General features: G+C 40.5%; 1 protein-coding gene across 1 annotated transcript in view; it reads left to right on the forward strand.

Annotated features, from left to right (window-relative positions):
- The window catches only part of PCDH19 (protocadherin 19), a 117,997-nt gene that overhangs the window by 68,694 nt on the left and 28,542 nt on the right, over window positions 1-20,761 (forward strand). The window contains exon 5 of the mRNA XM_008273147.5: window positions 9,521-9,693. Within this exon, the coding sequence (XP_008271369.2) occupies window positions 9,521-9,693 (173 nt within the window). The remainder of the gene's footprint in view (window positions 1-9,520; window positions 9,694-20,761) is intronic.

The following is a 20,761-nucleotide window of genomic DNA, read 5'->3' on the forward strand; positions in this document are numbered from 1 at the left end:
ACATAATAATATCTTCCTTTTAATACACTAAGAGGAAGTGATTCTTGGGAACATGTTTTACTATTAAGTCTCACGATACAACACTTTGTGGACAGAGGTCTTGCATGGGAAGTTAGTACACAGTGACTCCTGTTGTTAATTTCACAATTAACACTCTTATATATGATATCAGTGATCACCCAAGGCTCTTGACATGAGCTGCTTTAGCTATGGAAGCCTTTTGGATCCAGTAGCTCAACAAGGCCATAAGCAAGGTGGAAGTTCTCTCTTCCCTTAAGAGAAAAGTACTTCCTTTGGTGGCCACTTCTTTCTACTGGGTCTCACCCACAGGGGTCCTTTAAGTAGGACATTATTTCCCAGAGTATCTTGATTCTCCATGCCTGAAATGCTCCCCCTGGGCTTTCCAGCCAGACTTGAATGCCTTAAGGGCTGATTCTGAGGTCAGAGCACTTGCTTAAAGTGATTGTCATTCTATGAGTCTGCTGTATGGACTGCTTCCCATGTTGGGGCCTTTATTCCTTTTTAATACTGTCTATTCTTGTTTCCAAACACTTAGTCCTATTAATATGATCACTTTAACTCTTGATTGTATATATATATATATGGTCCCTTTACCACTTATTCCTATCCATTTGATCTTTATAACACTTAAGTTGCTATTTTTATCAGCCAACTTAAGGGATTTTGGTGTCTTATGACTAGTTGTTAGGTTATACCCTTAAAAGAATCTCCATAGGAATGTATGTAGGACTATATTGCTTTACAGTTACATACTTCATACATTTCACAATTACAACTTTATGATTTTGGTGATTCTTCCCACTGTGCCTGCCCTGCCCTCCCACCCTCACTCCCATCCCCCCTTCCCTTTCTTATTCTCACTCTTATTCTTTACAAAGATCTATTTTCACTTAACTTTATACATGTATGATTAACTCTACGTTAAGATTAGCATACAATGAATTGTATCAAAGAGAAGAAGATAAGGAAAATATTATAAAGTAAAAGAAAGTAGAGGATAAACAAAGATATACAATAAGAAGCTGTTCCTCAACAGTCAAGAGAAGGACTGTTCATAATCATTACTTCTCAAAGCATCAATTTCATTTCTACATGTTGTCTTTTTCGGTGCTCTGTTAGTTATTATACATCAGGGAGAAACCATAGAATTTGTCCCTTTGGGACTGGCTTATTTCACTAAGTATGATGTTTTCCAGTTTCACCCATTTTGTTACGAATGACCATACTTCATTTTTTTTTACTGTCATGTAGTATTCCATGGTATACATATCCAATAATTTCTTTATCCAGTTTTCAGTTGATGGACATTTTGGTTGATTCCATGTCTTTGCTATTGTGAATTGAGCTGTGATAAACATGGAGGTACAGATAGCTCTTTCATATGATGATTTCATTTCTCTTGGGTAGATTCCCAGGAGCGGGATAGCTGGGTCATGTGGAAGGTCTATATTCAGACCTCTAAGGTATCTCCACACTATCTTTCATAATCGTTTCACCAGTTTACTTTCCCACCAGCAGTGGATTAGGGTACCTTTTCCCCCATATCCTCACCAGCATTTGTTGTTTGTTGATTTCTATATGAAAGCCATTCTAACTGGGGTGAGGTGAAACCTCATGGTGGTTTTGTTCTGGATTTTGCTGACAACTAGTGATCCTGAATATTTTTTCATGTGTCTGTTGGCCATTTGGATTTCCTCTCAAAGCTCCCTTTTAAAACTTGTGGTAAAACAGTGATTTGCCTTATCCTGGCAGGTCCCTTGGGCTAGCTAGCTTTGGGTACCTGGGAATTTTATGATTACACTGATAACATGAGCCTGATTTTCATAGTCCTGCAGAAAGCTAAGACTCCTGGGAACCCTTTGCCCTAGGTCAGCTCCCCGTATCTAATTTACAGTACAGATGGATGAGATTCAAATGTTAAGTTCAAACACTTAGCTTTTGGGATACGTGTATTTCCGCAGCAGCTTTGGGACTCACTAAGAACCTCTGATTTTGCCCAAATACATTATATATTTTTGTTTGCACACATATCACACAAAGGGCACAGCCTGGACTTAACGGGCTCTTGGTGGAGAATCTCCTGACATAGCCTGAAATGACAGATAGTAGTTTGTACAGGAATTGGCTTAAGAGGAAACATCTGAATACTCAGGAATGCACACATTTTTTTTTTTTTGTCAGATTCTCCTTATGGAACTAGAAGGGTTTGGGAAAACTAGGAAGGCTTTGGGATATATGGGGTCAACTGAGTTTAGACAAAGCACAGTGCCTAGAAAGATGCAGACAATCTTGTGTGCTGTGCTTTTATGGAAGCTAACAATTTTAAATGTAAAATGTGCGGAAAATGCTAAAAGAGTGATGACTAACACCAGGGGATAAAACCATGCAAATGTGTTCAAGTACCTCACAGCAGTGTTTGAAAAGGGTTTATATGTGGTTTACAGTCATAGAGAAAGCTCCTGGCAGTAAATTATAAATCTGATTATTAGTTTCAATTTTACTGTCAAATGCTTGCTTTTTAGACTGCCACTCCAGTCTCAGTCCAGCTTTGAGAATTTGTAATCCTATCTGTTTTCTTTTCTTCTACTCACTTTCTAGTCAACTGGTGATGTTTCTTGGACTCTTCTTTTTTTTTTAATTCTTCAGCGGTTGTTAGCTTTATTGGCCAGCATCTGCAGCTGTCCACCTCTCATTCTTCCCTGCAGCAGCCAGGATTCCTATATAAAACAGTCAGTGCATTCAACTTAGAATGACTTGAGGGGAGCTGGTGTTGTGGTGTAACAGGTTAAGCCTCTGCCTGAGGCACCAGCATCCCATATGGGCTCCAGTTCAAGTCCCAGCTGCTCCACTTCTGATCCAGCTCCCTGCTAATACGCCTAGGAAAGTAGTGGAAGATGGCCCAAGTCCTTGGGCCCCTGAACCCCTGTGGGACCTGGAAGAAGCTCCTGGCTCCTGGCTTTGGCCTGGTGCAGCCCTGGCTGTTGTGGCCATTTGAGGAATGAACCAGCAGGTGGCAGATATTCTCTCTCTCTCTCTCTCTCTCTCTCTCTCTCTCTCTTTCTGTAACTCTGACTTCCAATCAATAAAATAAATATTAAAAAAAGAAAAACTTGAGGGAGATTTATTTACAAAGGGAATATATGCAAAGGTTTGGGCATGGCTAGTGAACCACATGAAATACTGGCGTGAAGAATGGTGGAGAGACTAAAGTTCCTTCTGAAAAGACTAAGGGAGAGACCATGTAGGGAACAGTGACTTCAGAGTCACAGTAGCTTCTGCCCTGTTGAGGAATATAGTCATAATGAGGTGACTCCTGCAGGCAGGGAGCAGGGACAGTCACTGCCCCAACACCACTGTCCTCGCAGCCTCTGATCTCATGTTGGTATACTCCACTGGCTAACCCCAACAGAAAGCCAGAGGGTAAGGAGGTTCTCAATAGATATAAATCAAGATAAAGAAGGGTGAAGAGTGGATCTGGAAGGAAAGGGGAAGATATACGACATGATCCCTACAATTTTCTGCACTAGGAAATCTAGGATTATATGAAGGTATTTGAAAAAGTTCGTGGAAAATATATACTATGAAAAAAACCATACACGGACTTCAAACATTTTTTGCACCACCATCTTATCTTTATTTATTTATTTGACAGGCAGAGTGGACAGTGAGAGGGAGAGACAGAGAGAAAGGTCTTCCTTTGCCGTTGGTTCACCCTCCAATGGCCGCCGCGGCCGGCGCACCGCGCTGATCCGATGGCAGGAGCCAGGTACTTATCCTGGTCTCCTATGGGGTGCTGGCCCAAGGACTTAGGCCATCCTCCACTGCACTCCCTGGCCACAGCAGAGAGCTGGCCTGGAAGAGGGGCAACCGGGACAGAATCCGGTGCCCCGACCGGGACTAGAACCCGGTGTGCCAGCGCCACAAGGCGGAGGATTCGTTTAGTGAGCTGCGGCGCCGGTCTCATCTTATCTTTTAATTCATTTTTCCATGAACTTTATGAAGTACCCTCAGATTTCTGAGGTGTTTTTTTCCTGAGACCATCACCTACAACATGCAGGTGTACCCAAGGAGGTTCACATACGAATCCCAGATTAACAAACTGAAATAGTTTGGCAGCTTTTCTGGAGGGACTTCCTTCCTGCTCTGCTTGTATCCTTGCTGTCTGCTCAGAGCAAGGAAAGCCAGCAGTGGTACTTTGCTCCTGCTGCAACACTGGCTTCGCGCATGCCTGCTTTCTGTGCTGCCGTGTGATCATCACTCCTGCCGTGATTTTGGAGCAGCATCAAGCAGGGCGTGAGTCTGTAATGTAACTCAAAGAGAATATAGTAGGAAATGAACAAGGCGCTGAAGCGGTGTGCAGAGAAAATGAACATCGGCTTCTAAATCATGCACGGTGTTTTCCTTTTCCTCCAGAATTGCCCTGGGGTTTTGCTGCACCATCTATGGCGCCTCAGATGTAGTAAATGCTTGGTCCGTGTTTCTGGAATGAATGAATGGGAGGTGAAGGGTACCTCAGCGTTTTCCCATTAAAAACTAGCAGTAAACTGCCCTTTCAGTCAGTGATTCTGAACTGGGATGTGCACTGGGATTGCTTGGGCAGCTTGTTAAATGCAGAGTTTCTAGCAACTAGGTTCACCCCTGGTGAATCTCCAGTCTGAACTGGTTCCCAAGGTGACTGTGATGCAGGTGGTTTATTAACCTCCAGAGGATCCTCCTGTGTTCCTTAAGTATAACAGATCCTTAAAAATTGATGGAAAGTGCATATTATGGAAAACTGTACATGGATTTCAATTTTTCTTGCACCAAAAAAAACATATTGGGTAAGTCCATTTCTGTGAACTTTTTGAAGCTCCTTGTACAGTCTTTTGACTTCTACTCCCTTCTGCTTCCCAATGTCAGCTGCTATTTCCTGGGTGTGTGGTGTCACCTGGTAGGAAGATATGGCCTGTTTCCTTTCAGATTCTTCTTTGTTTTGGAAAACAGTTCCAATACTTTAAAGGACAAATATGGCTCAGAACTTGTGTACTGTTCATTCTTCAAGCATTTGCTGAGTATCTTTTGGGTGAAGAGCTGCCCTGGTCTAAATGCTTTCAAACATAGCTGTCCCTCGGTTGGCCACCAGAGTGGTAATAGAAACATTTGCATTTACGATGTCATTGTAAATAAGGTACCTGTAATTTATTGTCCTACAAAAGTTGTATTACCAGTTTTTCATCTCCCAAAAGGTACACAGGTAATAAAGCAAATGAAATCAGCATTTTTTATGCCTAGCATAAATTGTTATTTGTATGGGGCGAGTAGCCATTTACCAGGCTGTTTTACAATTTGCAGCATCTTGCTCACTGGGTCTTAAACTGCCTTCCACAAATCCATTCATTAAGCCACTAAATATCCTTACAGGATCAGTGCAAGTGGCAGTTAGTTTGTCAGATTGGCAAACTGATCTTTAAAATGAGCCTAACTATTCCAGGCTTGGGGTGGGGGATCATCATAACTCTTGCTTTTTCTTCTGAGATCTTGCTGTGCTCGTGCTACCAGCCCCTTAGTTCCTAGGAGCTAATCCTTAGCTATTCCATTATTTCTATTCCTTTAACCTGAGAAATAAAAGCCCTGGGGTGGTTTATAGTAGTCACATGCATACAAAATAGATGGGCACGTTTTAAAAAGGCATCTCCCAAAGACAACTAGGAGAAGCAAGCTAGAGATCCCTGGCTTCCAGGGAGGTAACTCTACAATTAAACATCATGTTTACCTTGAAGCTTTGGAGAAGCCAAGACAAACTGGCAGATACATCAGGTCATATAGTTCTCGTTGTTCAATAAAGGAAGGATACACATTTGACAGGAGAACTGTTTTTCCCCCTTGTTCCTGAATTTTAGGAGAAATGGACAATATCTGACTTGTTAACAGAAGATATGTAATTTAAATCTAAATCTCCTATGCCAATCCCATCAAAGACCTTGCCATAATATTTAATTGTAACTCAGTGAAGGCATTGCCATATAGAATAATGATCATATTCTGGAATGACCATTTATTGAGCATCTATGAGTATGTGATACTTCAAGTGCAGTGTCTCATTGAGCCCTCAAAATGGCCCAGTGAAGGAAAGTTTAGCAAATGCAATTATGGACAAGGAAAGTGATGCTCAAACACATTTGAATTTAGTGCCAGGATAACATCTATGATGTGGCAGATCACAGATTATTACTTGTTTTAACAACTCCAAGTTCAGTGCTTTCTCCATTATAGTTTGTTACAGGAATAGAGTATTAAGAACCTACGGCAGTTATTCTCAACTAAGGGTGATTTGGCAGTATCTCTCTGGAGACTTTTGTCATTTTCTCCTGAGTGGGGATCACTACTGGAATCTAATGGGTAGAGGCCAAAGATGCTGCTAAACATCTTACAATGCCACCAGGACAGCCACAACAATAATTGTTTTAAAAATATTTATTTATGTATTTGAGAGGTAGAGTTACAGACAGACAGAAAGAAACAGAGACAAAAGTCTTCCATCCACTGGTTCACTCCCCAGCTGGTCACAACAGTCAGAGCTGGACCAATCTGAAGTCAGGAGCCAGGAGCCAGGAGCCAGGAGCTTCTTCCACATCTCCCACACTGGTGAAGGGGCCCAAGTACTTGGGCCATCTTCTTCTGCGTTCCCAGGTCATAGCAGAGAGCTGGATCGAAAGAGGAGCAGCCAAGACTTGAACCAGTGCCCATATGGGATGCCAGCACCACAGGTGGAGGTTTAGCCTGCTATGCCACAGTGCTGGTCCCCACAACAAATAATTATGTGACCAAAGCTATCAGCAATGTAAAGAAGCAGAAGAAGCCCTACTCTGAGAATGGTTAAGTACTTTGCTCTTAGACCATATCCCTTACTATCATGTATCTCAAGCAAGTGTTGGCAGCCATGGAAATACAGCCCATTCAGAGCTGAATTGTCTGCCTTAAAGTGATAATTTCCTCTTGTGGATTAAAGAAATTTTCATATGCATCAGATACTAGATATACAGGTGGGAAAATTAATATTTCCTATAAAAATGGAAGAGCCTATAATACCATCCAGGCAGGTCATTTCTTTCATCCTGAGGAGTATGGGTGCTTGTAAGGCAGGGCCCAGTTTTTTCAGAGGAACTGCATTTATTTCAACTGTGGGATTAGAATTTATTAAAAGTCCTAGATTCTGTGTCATAAGGCTAGAAATGGTGAAGCACTTTAAGTTATGTGCTTCCAGTTGGCCTTTTTGACCATAAAAGAACTATAGGATGATTTGTTTTTTAATAGAACTGCATCCTGGGGAGTTCGTAGGGCCAAGTTAGCTGTGTGACATAATTTGGAGGAGCTGAGTGAGCTGGCCGATTGAGTGATTTTAGTGTTAGTGCAGTTGATGCCAAGTTATCCTTCCTGAAAATAATTAGCTAACAGGTCAATGCTTCACTCTCTCCTACTCTTCATTTTCTTATAATTATGGCTTTCCAGTTACTGCCCTCTTGATCTTTTCCCTTTTATATTCGGGTCAGCAAGCATTCTTTATCTAAGTTTGTCATATGTTAAAAGTCTGCTGTGATTCCTCTTGACCAAGTGTAGAGAGTGACAATGTGTCCATTGTGTCCATGGCATAGCTCTTCATTATATGTACAGAATGTTCTTATCAAAGTCTCAGAGAGCCAGCCCTGTGAATGTTCAAGGTTGAGCAGATCAAGCGAGTTTGTGGTGTCATCTCCACGGGGCTCCATTTTCAGAGGCACAGTAGGTCTGTTGGGGCTTGTCCTAATTCACAAGCGTGTCACTCTCCTTGTTGAGACAACAACACAGTTTCTTGAGTGTGCCTTTGTGGCTTCCTCACTGACTAGGGAATGGATTCACCATCCACCAGGTATTTCAGATGCATAATTTATGATCCATGGTGTAGCACAGCTGCAGACTCAGTCAGGACATACAAAATATTAGAAGTAGCAGGTGGGGATGTACCCTATGTATTATTCTGTATTCTTTGAGAAATGGTGGAAGAGTTCTTGGATAGTAGGGTAGTGCATTTTATGGTGCATTAATTTAATAAGTGCCAGAAAAATTTTACCCACAAACACTTGAACTGCATGTTTCCATGTTCTTAGTATAACTGTATCACAGTTCTATTAGTGCTCATTCTCTCATTCTCAGTTTTATTTCACCTTCTGTTTAGGGTTCTCTAGAGAAACAGAATCAATAGGTATATCTACATCTATACTTATCTCAGTATCTATAGCTACATCTTTATATTTATCTCAAAAGAGTTTTTATTGTAAGGAATTTGCTCATGAAATTCTGGAGGCTGAGAAATCATGTGATGACATCTACAAGCTGGGGAACCTGGGAAACTGTTGGTGTAGTTTAAAGGCTTTAAAACCAGAAAACTAATGATACGAATTCCAAGCCTGATCTGAAGCTTTGAGAGCCAGGACCACTGAGGGCAGAAGATTAATGTCTCAGCTTCATCCGTTATGCGGAGTGCAAATTCAACATTTCTCCATTTCCTTTTTTCTATCTAGGCCCTCAATGGGTAGAAAGAGCCACGTGCACACTGGGGAGAGTGTATGCTTTGCTTAGTCTACCAATTCAAATGCCAATCTTTCCTGGAAACACCCTCACAGACATACTCAGAAATAATGTTTCCCTTGCTCTCTGGGCATTCTGTGGCCCAGTCAAGTTGACACATCAAATTTTCCATGTACCAGGGCTGTTCTCTTCTCAGCTCCTGTTTCTCCCCTTTTCTTTGAATTTGTCCCTCTGACTTTCTCAGTGAAAACTAACCTGGGTTCTCCAATCCTGGTTATTCTTTCTACCTTAATGGTACTACCCCGATTTCTACCACTTTTTTTTGTTTGTTTTCTTTTTTCCACAAATGTTTGGAGTATACATGGTGGTTAAGATTCCAAGCTCTGGAACTCAAATACCTGGGTTTTGCCTTACATCTGCTACTTTTTAAAACCAGCTGTGTGACCTTGGTCAAGTTATTTAACTTCTAGGCACCTCTGTTTTTCATCTTTAAATGGGAATATTAGTAGCACCTTTCTCTTATAGAGTTGTGATGGTTTAAAAGTTAATTAATGTCAAGCACTTCAAACAGTGCCTCATGAATAGTAATCCATCAGTAAACATTAGCTATTATTTTACTTTGATTGTAAGGGAAGTGAGAAAAGCCTTCTGAAATGATGAAATTCTTTAGAGGTGGTTGTTTTAGATTTGTACTTCTTATGCTGTGCCTGTAGTGATTCATTGAAAATAGGTGAATGAAAATATTAGCCAGATCAGCATCCAATAGTGGGAACCTCTCTGCAATGTTAAATTCCATTATGTTTAAACAGAGATTTCTTTTCCCCTTATTCCTACCCTGTTGGGCAATCCAGCCACAGTTGGCCCTGTTACAGAGCTGACATCATCCTGGCTCAGAAAGATTTTTTAAAAAGCAGATCTCTCACAGATGTAAATTATCATTCTTTGTTCAACCCAGCAGCTCCACCTTCAAGGACTTAGAGGGCAACAGCCTGAAGGATAGTGGACATGAAGAGAGTGACCAGACTGACAGCGAACATGATGTCCAGCGGAGCCTGTATTGTGATACTGCTGTCAATGATGTGCTAAACACCAGTGTGACCTCCATGGGATCTCAGATGCCTGACCATGGTAAGGGCTGGTTGGATGTAAGTCACAACAATAGACTCCAAAGAATCCAGACACTTTTTCTGTAATGAGTGTGTAACCAAGGTATCTGCTGAGCTCACACCGCAGTAGCATCTACAGGTTTTTGACATGTCCTGACACCTAGCCAGATTCTTCTTTGCCCTCCCTGAGTGGATCACCTAGGGCGGTATAACGTTCAAACATTTTAAAATCTGACTGCATATACACTGTGCATACATTCTCTTCAATACTAACTGCGCTGAGTACATAGGAAACAACCAGATGCCTTCTCATCAGGAATAAATATCTCTTTTCGGTTTAGTCCATGAATGCGGCTGATCAGTTGAGTCACGCAGAACACAGTGATGATGAGATCAAAGGGGTGTGTGTTACTTTCCTACCAGGCTTTACCTAGAGAGGCTCTGTTCTCTGACCACAAATTGTACACTCACTTTACTGAGGAAACAAAGTCTCAAACTTCTCATTTCACCTGCAGGGCCACTATGCCAAATCCCAGTAACTGTCACACAAATCTATGCCATTAGTCATAGGGGCAGCTGAGTCAACATAAAGCATTCTGCTAATGGGCAGAGCACCTCAAAGTGGCCCGTCAGGAGCAGCATCCTCATGTATGGAGGAGAGTCTGTTTTTGTAAACTCAGCCACACCTGCTTCGGTAGAAAACATTAGAGAGTTCAAGTAAGGCAGAATAGGTGGACTCGGGCACTAGTGTCATTTTCAGTATTTTACTGATGCACACATGCAATGCAAACAGCCTGTCTTTTTCAGTTAAGAAGTATGAAATCAGCTTGGTGTTTAGGCTCAGTGAAGCTTCCGAATGCTTGGCTATGTCTTGAGAGAAACTAGACTCAAGCTCAGCTGGAAACCCTACTGCTGAAAGACGTAAAGAAGAGAAAACAAAATATGGTGATTATGTGCTGGTCTTCAGCTGTTTCATTTCACTGTAAACATCATTAAATGCTTTTGTTTTGCTTTTGTAAATGAATCCAGAGAAAAAAATGCATGATCCACAAAACAAAATGTTTTCCATGGAAAAAAATTAGTCACTGTAGAGTCTATTAAATTGTCTAATCCATCCCCACCCAAGCAGACTGGAGTGTCAAAGTCTGTAATATATAGAGGTCACTACCAATTGTGCACTGCTGCCTTCCCTAATTGGTGAGTGGTGACATCTGCAGAGATAATATACTTTCTGGGAAGCCTTACTATGACTAAAGATGAAAAAATTTAAACATTTATATAGCTGAAACAGAGGCAATTTAATTCTCGGAGGATTAGCAGTGTGTCACAAGATGCAGACTGATACGTATCATTTACTAGTCATGTGTCTCAAAGAAAGCCTTTTTCATTTATATCAGAAAGGGTTTTAGTTAGATGCTCTCTAAAATGAAATGACTCCAGGAAAGGAAATAGTCATAATTGATTCTCACTTTATGCCTGGCTTGAACAACATCTGTTTTAATTTTTGTCACATTTCTCTAGGAAAACAATATCAGTGGACTGCAGCTAGTTTTTCTTAGAGGGTGTTTCTTACAAATGGACTGTATGTATATATCTTGTGTGTGTATTTATTTATATATCTATATATACATATTGTGCATGTTGGATAATAATGACAGGATTCTGAAGCAAATCAGTGGCAGTGTTCTGCATATGATTCCACACATACACACACACATTTTTTGCTGTTACATTTTCGCAACACTTTCACATTTTGTTTCCCATTATTGGATTTGCATGTATATATCTTCATTTTTCCATTATTCCAGCAGTGACTAAACCTTGAACTAGCCCTTATTTGGGTTGATTCATTTCAACCTGAGTGAGTGACAGAAGTTTAGGTACAAAGGGAATTTAGGTCTCGCTTACACCTCACTCTCTAGCTTGTGATATCCCACTACTGCTGAAGCTTTCTGTAATGATACTTAATTGTATGTCCCAAATCAACTCTGGGCTTGCCACACGGATTGTGTCACGAGTTCACTTGAGTTGATTACTGCCATCTCACAAGACAACAACTATTCCAACAGTTTATTGATTATCTCAAACCTGCATTCTGATAACAAGTGTATCTCATTTTATACTGAAGCACCTCGATAGGCAGTCACTGGGTGAAGCCACCATGCATGCTTGATCTTGAACTTGTCAGGCTGACTCTGATTTTGATATGGCTTTTGGTCCTTCCAGAACCACTCCAAAGTTGGGCCAAATGTACCCAATAAAGTGTACCTTATACCTTTGTTTTGGGAAGTTTGCCTCATTCACCTTGGATTCCATGTCTGTGGATTTCTCTCTGATATTTCTAATTTGGATGTTAGAAATGCATCTTTCTTGGCAGATGCATGGACACCTGATGGATGGGAAATTTCTGGATTGTCAAACTAAGATAATTTTATGCATCTTAATTTTTTTTCCATGTGCAGGAATGGGTCGCTAAATGAGCTGATACTGTGTTGTCAACTGTTTGAGGAGAGTACAAACTGTATTTGCTCCTCTCTTTCTGGGACACACCTGGGCCCTGTGCTTCTCCACACTGCTAAAAGCTTCTATGGGATTTGTTCTTATAACTTCACTGTGTCGGAAGAATGCTCAGTGTGAATGACTGTAAGGGCTCAAATGTCTTAATTCTCAGTAGCTTTTCTTTGAGAATGTTCCTAGGGTTAGTAATCCAGAATCACTATATTCAATATAGAAAGGAGAATATCTAGAGGACTTTTTGATTCAGAAGACAAAAGTCAGGTGTTTACTCACTGGTGAGTTTGAATTGTGTTTTTTTTTTAATTTATTTATTTATTTGAAAATCAGAGTTACAGAGAGAGGAGGAGACAGAGAGCAGAGAGAGAGAGAGAGAGATCTTCCATCTGCTGGTTCACTCCCCAAATGGCCACTACAGCTGGAGCTCAGCAGATCCCAAGCTAGTAGCCAGGAGCTTCTTCTGGGTCTCCCATGTGGGTGCAGAGGCCCAAGTACTTGACCCATTTTCCACTGCCTTCTCAGTCACATTAGCAGGGAGCTGGATCTGAAGTGGAGCAGCCAGACGCCCATATGGGATGCTGATGTCACAGGTGGTAGCTTTATCCACTATGCCACAGCACCAGTCCCTGGATTGTGTTTTGATTGCCCCAAACATATTCATGAGCTGGGTTAGGGTGGAGGTAAGAGGGAATGAAAGGAATCTCTGCTGTCTGGATTGCTGTCAATCCTAGTATCTCTGTTGACATGTCTAAAACCAGGTCAGTAGGTTGATGAACTGACTGAGCTGAATTACTGGGTCACCAGCTGATTGAATTATAAATTGATTTGTCATCCACGGTGCCCATGCATTAATGTGTTTCGGTCTGTCCCTGGTACAGACTGCCCTTAGCTCTGTTGTCATGGCTCCTCAGAACAGAAGGTGATGGAGAATTCTTTATCCATGCTTTCTACTGGCATAAGGAACTTTTGGAGTGCTGTTTCGCAGTAGCTCTAAGAGTGCCTTAAGAGCAAGTAAGTGTTGTCATTTACCAGATTTATATCACCTGATTTGGTTCCTGAGGTGGTTTGGTGCTGAGGTTGAAAGTCACTGTCAAATCTCTTAACTAATACTTTGACTGCTTGAATTTGAGTACCTTCTGGTGGGGATATGAATTTTGCTTTATTTAATTCCTGTGGATGATTTCTAAGAGGGGTAATTGACAATAACGTGGTCAGAGGTGTCAGAAGCTCAGGGATTTGTTGCATGATTTGGTATCACTGGATTTGCAGCTCCTCTTGTCTGGGTTGGGTAATGCCAGGGTTAATTGGCATCCTTGTTGGCTTCTGGCTCCTCCTTGTTTCTTTGCATGACCATTTGGGGTGACATGAGCATTCCATTATGCATACTTAAACATATAATCCTGATACGAAATTGAGATTTATGGAAATCATAACCTAGGACTGTATACTAGTCCCACACCCCACTAATTTTTCTCAAATCAGACCCAGTCTTTTTTTCCTTATGATCTTAATTATTGATTATATATTCATCATCTAAAAATATGGCTTTAATTGCTCTAATATGCACCCAATTTTGAGTTTACTGCAAAACTGGGTTGGTTTCCCTCCCATGCTAATTGATACCAAATGAAGGCAATGTACAGAAATATGCAGTAACATTTATCTGCTTTTCACATCCAAATGCACCCAAATGCAACATAATGATTGCTTTACTTCTGGAAGTGTAGATTCTTATGCATTTTGCTAAACTTGTTTATTTACTAGTCTCATCACCTGAATAGCACTTAACATGTTTGCTGTATAAAATGTGGATTTGAAGAACTTGATCTGTGCCTAATGCAACTGCTGTTACAAATTAGCCATGAAAATGTTCTGTAGGCTACATATTAGGCATAGCATAGTGTCAACCACAGGTGTATTAAGACATTCACACTTTTAACACTCTACCAACACTGTATAATTTCATTTCCTCTAGACTTTTAATGAAATTATGAGTCAATGACTGAACATTCTTTCCTTTATCCTCTTACCTATCCCCTTGACTCACCTCTCACCTCACTAAATTTCCAAACACTCACTTCAATTAATCTCTTGGCAAAATAGGGCATTCTCAACGGAGAATATTTTGTGACATTGCAAAGCAGTGTGCTGCTGGGCTCTAGAAATGGCAGCATGTACCAGATGTTCATAGAGTAATTGAAAATTCCATTTTATCAGAATAGCATTTGCTGTCAAAAAGTTTTATCTTTACTTCAACAAAGAGGTTGATTAGATCCCCCTGGACCTGAATTAGCATCTTTGAGGCTTGATATACTGTTTTGCAATTCATGTGGTTGTTTCTTCCCCAGTTTTGCTCATATAGAATCTTTTAAAATATATTCATCCTCTTGCAAATATACCTAGTGAAATGTTTAATTACTTGAACGTAGGAATGTATATATGCTGTTTCTGTATATGTGACTTAGCGTCTTTCATCCTGCCTCAGGTATACCGTGTTCTAATGCCAGTCAGGAACAATCTGTGCACAGACATATATCCTTCACTCACTCACTCATTTGTTCATTCAGCAGTATGTTTGAGAGCCCACTGTGTGTCTGACTGTGGGAATTGAATGTGTCAACTACTGCTGTTATTGACTGTGAAAGTTATCATTTTTTACTTTGTTTTTTGGGGTTTACTGAGGTGACCAAGGTCAACTCAATGATGAAGGAAATAATATTTTCCAATTTTAATAATCATAAGGGTAGAGCTTGGGACCAAACAAAACCCTTGTTTGTTTTGTGCCAATAAAACAAAAGAAATGATCTGAGAAGACTGTTACAATAAAAATACTTTTTTAAAAAAAGCTTTATTCTTTTGAAAGGCAGAGTGGCAGAGGAGGGTGGGAGAGAGAGTCAGAGACAGAAAGAAACAGAGATATATTGGTTTTTCATCTGCTGGTTCATTCCCTAAATGGCCACAAGATCAGGGGCTGCACCAGGCTGAAGGCATGATCTAGGAACTCCTTCTGGGTCTCCCAAGTAAGTGGCAGGAGCCTAAGCACTTGGGCCATCTTCTGCTGCTTTCAGGCACATTAGCAGGAAGCTGGGTCAAAAGCATAGCAGCCAGGACTTGAACTGGGCCTTACATGTGGTGGCTTAACCCACTGTTCCACATTGCTGGCCCCCCAAAATTATTTTAATGAGAGTATCAGGAAAAATTCTTCTTTTATGTTCTAATTTGAACAATATCACATGGTAAGCATTTTAAAAGATCCACCTGTTGTGAGGTTGAATTTCATGCTCATCTTTATTTGATGTCAGTATAAGATGGTAGGTTTTTTTTAAAGGTTCATTTATTTATTTGAAAGGTAGAGTTACAGAGAGGCAGAGGCAGAGAGAGACAGAGAAAGTCTTCCATGCATTGGTTTACTCCCTAAATGGCTGCAGCGGCCAGAGATGCGTTGATCCAAAGCCAAGAGCCAGAAGTTTCTTCTGGGTCTCCCACGTGGGTGCAGAGGCCCAAGGACTTGTGCCGTCTTCCACTGCTTTCCCAGGCCATAGCAGAGAGCTAGATCAGAATTGAAGCGGCTGGGACTCGAACCGGCACCCATATGGGGATGCCAGCACTGCAGGTGGTAGCTTTACCCTCTATGCCACAGCACTGGCCCCAAGATGGTAGATTTAATCTCTGACAGGCCCAGCTACCTTGCTGGTTTAGAGGCGTGCAGTGGTATTCTAAAGATCTAAAGATCTTTTCTTCTGATGCCCATAAAGTTCATCCTTTCTCAGTCTCAGCAACTTCTGGGTAGGTAGGAACAGAGGTGATAGGTGGAGCATTTATTTATTTCAACTACATTGCTGCACCAGATAATTGGATTCCTTCCAAAGCATTATTTACATTCTATTGACAAGACAGTCACTGGAATAAAAAGCTGTCCTTAACTAATGGAAACATCTATGCCGTTAGCAGTTGTTTGCTAGAATTATTGTGGCATAGCCCCTTTGGTAAAAGAATTCTTTTAGGTCAGTTCAACATCAGTTTCTCCATGCAGGACACCATGAATAATACCAACTGTACATTTGCTTTCAAATGGAAATGCTACTGCATGTGTGTGTGTGTGTATGTGTGTATCTCCTGACTCACTTGGATCTTTTAGTTGTCTCATTTTCAAGGTCATTTTAAAATTTATTATTAATAATTACCTGTGGTAAAGGATTCATTATTCATCAAGAGAATAAATGCCAGGGGCTTTCTTGACTAGTTGAAGCTAAGAATTTCTACATTTCTAAGCACTTGGAAGGCATTGGAGGATGGATGCTATATAAAGGGAGCACACTGAACAATTAAGAATTTCATTCTCTAGGAGTTTATGGCCCAATAGCACAAATGGTCCAGAATGGAGTAGACTACCTAGGATCAGTGAAGAAATTAATTAAGGTTATTTGAGCTGGAAAGCAAAATGCATTTTTAAAAGGACACTTTGGTGTAATGGGATCCCTTTGGAAAAATAGGAGAAGCCAAGCCCCAACATGGTATGCTTGGGTGATTGACTAGATGAATCTCTTCCAGCTGCTTCATGACAAAGCAAGTTCTGTAGGTCATGAGTGGGGACATTGCCAATAGGATGGTAAATGAGATGCAAATCAAGTTAGTTGTTTTATAGGGCCAAATTATATTGACTATTTTACATACTCAAAAAGTCAACCAAAATATCAAGATGATTGGTTTTTTTGGGGGGGGATCTTTCTATTCAACATCATTTGTGTCCTTTCATAAGATGCCTAAGAAGCATAAATAAGCTCCACCAGGCTGAGAAAAGATGAATGGTTTTTACCTATTTGTAGAATACTTTTGTTTATTTTTCCTTTAATCTCTTTATTATGCAATAAATATGGCCAATTAAGTCTAGTCAGTTTTAAAATCAATTTAAAGAAACCAGAGAAAGCTTATTTGATACACAAACTTTGGAAATGTGGCTTTTTAAAACATGTTTATTTACTTACTTGAAAGATAGAGGTGGGCGGGGAATAGGGAGAGGTCTTCCACCTGCAAATGCTGGCAAAAGCCATAGCAGGGCCAGGCTGAAGCCAGGAGCTAGGAACTGAGCCTAGGTCTCCCATGTGGGTGGCAGGGACCCGAGTCCTGAGCCATCACCTGCTGCCTCCCAGGGTGCACATCAGCAGGAAGCTGGAATTGGAAGTAGACCCGGAACTTGTACCCAGACACTCCAATATGGGATGCAGGTATCCCAAGTGACTTAACCAGCTATGCCACAATACCTGCCCTGCAAATGTGGCTTTTCGACAAGAAAATCTTTGCAATTTCTCTTCCTACTAGGAATACCCCCAGTAAAACTCTGGCCTGGAAAAATCACCAAGAATCAGACTGGAAAATGGCCTTTAGGGCCACCAGAAAAGGTTCTTTTTTTTTTTTTTTTTTTTTTTTATAGTACACACAGATTCTTCTGTGTTTATAAAAAATCCCACACAGTCTGGGCTCAGGTATTAGATGATCTTTCCTTCCTCCCTTTTTTCCTCTCTCCCTCCCTTCTTTCTTTTTTGTTTAAAAGAATCATTTCATTTTGCTCATAATATGCTAAGAATTTAAGAAGGCCTTAAGAAGGCAGTTTAACTCTTTTCCATGGGATCTCAAGTGTTGGAGTTGTGGTTGGAGAACCCACTTCCAAGGTGGCTTCTGCACTCACAAGTTCAGCATTTCTATTTTCTTTGGCCTCCATGTCATTTACCAGGGTTTTCCATGTGGCTTGAGCATGGTGATCTCCTTAAAGCTCAAGGTACGTAGACAAAACAGACTCATTTGCAGCTGTACATAATGGAACCCTGTAAATCAATCATTTTGCCATGTAAAGAGAATACAAAGCGGTTTCTCATAGTCAGGGATAGAAAAATTATCAATGAGAGATCCATCTCCAGAGTTGTTTTGAAGCATACCCTTTAGGATCAGACATGTGTATGCAGGGAGAAAAGTCAGAAGGGTATTGTGGAATTTTGGGTTTTAGGGTGAACACTGGGCTTACCTTAAAAAATGTGCAGATTGGGGCTGGTGCCGTGGTACCAGCATCCCACATGGTCATTGGCTCGTGTCCTGGCTGTTCCTCTTCCAATCCAGCTCTCTTCTAATAGCCTGGGAAAGCAGTGGAGGATGGCCCAAGTGCTTGGGCTCCTGCACCCATGTGGGAGATCCTGGGAAGCTCCTGGCTCCTGGCTTTGTATTGGCCTAGCTCCAGCTGTTGCAGCCATCTGGGGAGTGAACCAGCGGATGGAAGACCTCTCTCTCTCTCTCTCTCTCTGTCTCTCCCTTTTTCTGTAAACCTACCTCTCAAATAAATAAGTAAAAATCTTTTAAAAATGTGCAGGTCAAAGGATATGTTGAGTGGTTGGAGGTATTTTCATGGTGGTGTGTAGCAGGGGTGATTTAAAAGGCACTGAATCCAGGAGTTCATTGCAGTGGGTTTCTAAGAGACGTTTTGTCTTTGGAGGGTCTCTGGTAATCAGACATAAGTCTACTCTATTATCCTTCACAACAGATCAGACAAAACATATACAAGCTGATAAATAAGAAATAATAGACAATGATCTTATCATCAGTTTTATTTTTTTCTTGACATTACTGTCCACTTTAATGGCAGAAGAGACTCTCTAGATTCCTGTCCTAGTTTAATGGGAAGATTTTCTGTCTTTTTTTTCCCACAAACAATAACATAATTTTATTTATATAAAGTTCAAAACCAGACAAAAATAAACTAGAATGTTTAAGGTTGCATATGTAGCAGGTCAGAGTATAAAGAATGGAATATTATAAAAATTAGGATAATGACTGCTTTGCGGGGAAGGAAGGGATGCTGATTTGACTGAAGTTAGAATCCTTTAGAAATAAGTTTATCTTTCCCTACCCAAGTCAGCTAAGCTTTAAATCATGGTCTAGTACATAGACTTTAAGTTAATGCAGTTCAATTACAATCTGCTTTGATTAAAAGCATAACTTACTCACAATGTGGCTTCCTCTTGAAGTAGAAATCTGTAAATATACACGGCTTTAATAGCCTGGAAAAACTTGGTAGCCTTGGTTGATGGCAGCAACGCAGCTTCCCAGTCATGAGTTTGCAAATTCAAATCTAGTGCCAGAGATATATGTTCCAATTTCTGTGTGGCCACTCTCTCTGTGTCTAAGCTCATATATTCATTCTCTTTCTATCCTTGGCTTGGACAATAATAGATGTTTGACAACTTACTTTCTTCCTTAGTCTTTCAGGCTGTGTGGAGTTTCCAATCTGTGTGAACAATAGAATCTTTCCCTTTCAATACATAGAAAAGAGGGGAAAAAAGGAAAGATGTATGTTCCAAGATATTTGGATTGGTCAAACTGTTCCAAGGCATCACCACCTGCTGTTTTTCATCATTAATGAGGCTGTCAGTTGCTCTAATCTGGGAGGTGAACCAAAAGAATGGTTTTGATTTTAATTTAATTTAAAAATCAGCTTATTTAAAAAATGCCTCTGATGTGAAAGTCAAGTTGTACACTGTTGATAAACCAAAGCAAATCAAATGCAGAGACTGAACCATATGCAAACATAAACTATTTTAAAATTGAGGAAATCTTATGATTATAATCATTAGCTAGAGATTTTAGTCTTTTTAATTCAGTGAGCCATGCTGTATAATAGTGCATATCTGTTCTATTTTTTTTTCTGGAAGAAAAACTGATGGACCAAAGGTTTAAAGACTTTATTAATGTCAAAGTAAAGCCCAAAGTACAAATTATTTTGCTTGACTCAATGCCCATCAAACTGTATATGTTAGAAGTTGAGTGATTATCTGTGAATTTTCTTACACTGGATAATTTTGCTCAGTAGAAAAAAAGAAGTCAGAAATACAGTGTCTATGCATGAAGTGGATTTTAAAGACTTAGAGCCAGACCTTTGTTTGTGCCAGTTGTCAAGTTAGAAGGTTTCATTTTGCCTCTCTGAGCTTCACCAAACCCTTTCAGATTTATAATTGATGTCCACTGAAGTTGAAGGCAAAGAAAACCTTTGTTTTTTGACTGTAAGAAACATCACCTCACTTTTGGGCTCTAGTTAGCTGGAGGGTAGGTATATCGAATCCCACTACCCTTCTGCTAACACAGCAAGTGAACACTTCCTGAGTCCAGCTGATAATCAATGTGTGTATCTAATGAGTCTGCAAACAGACCAAGTGGCTGGAGCTGGCACTAGGAAACCACCATTCCAGACTAACCATCTCTTATTAACCTTTTGGTGTTCCCTTTGTGATGCTAATTAGAGACCCATAAAACTATCTGCCCTGCATCTTTAGTTTAAAATTGTCAAAGAAACACAATCCACCTTAGGCTTGTGTTACTATGGTGTTTCCCCTCATACGGGAAAAGGACTGACTTGCCATTTTAAAGTTTGGATAATTAATCTGTAATGTTCTGGCAATTAAAATGCCAGAAAAAATTGCTTCTGTAGTTTGTATAATTTATATTGCTCTCCAGATTGTGGTGGTACTGAAGCGGGTGGCAGATGTTTCTACCACCATCGTGTGTTGATGGTATGAAGGTCCCCATTCCCAGGC

Source organism: Oryctolagus cuniculus, chromosome X (assembly GCF_051225735.1).
Source record: "Oryctolagus cuniculus isolate XC-2025 breed Fujian yellow rabbit chromosome X, ASM5122573v1, whole genome shotgun sequence".
NCBI classification, from domain to species: Eukaryota; Metazoa; Chordata; class Mammalia; order Lagomorpha; family Leporidae; genus Oryctolagus; species Oryctolagus cuniculus.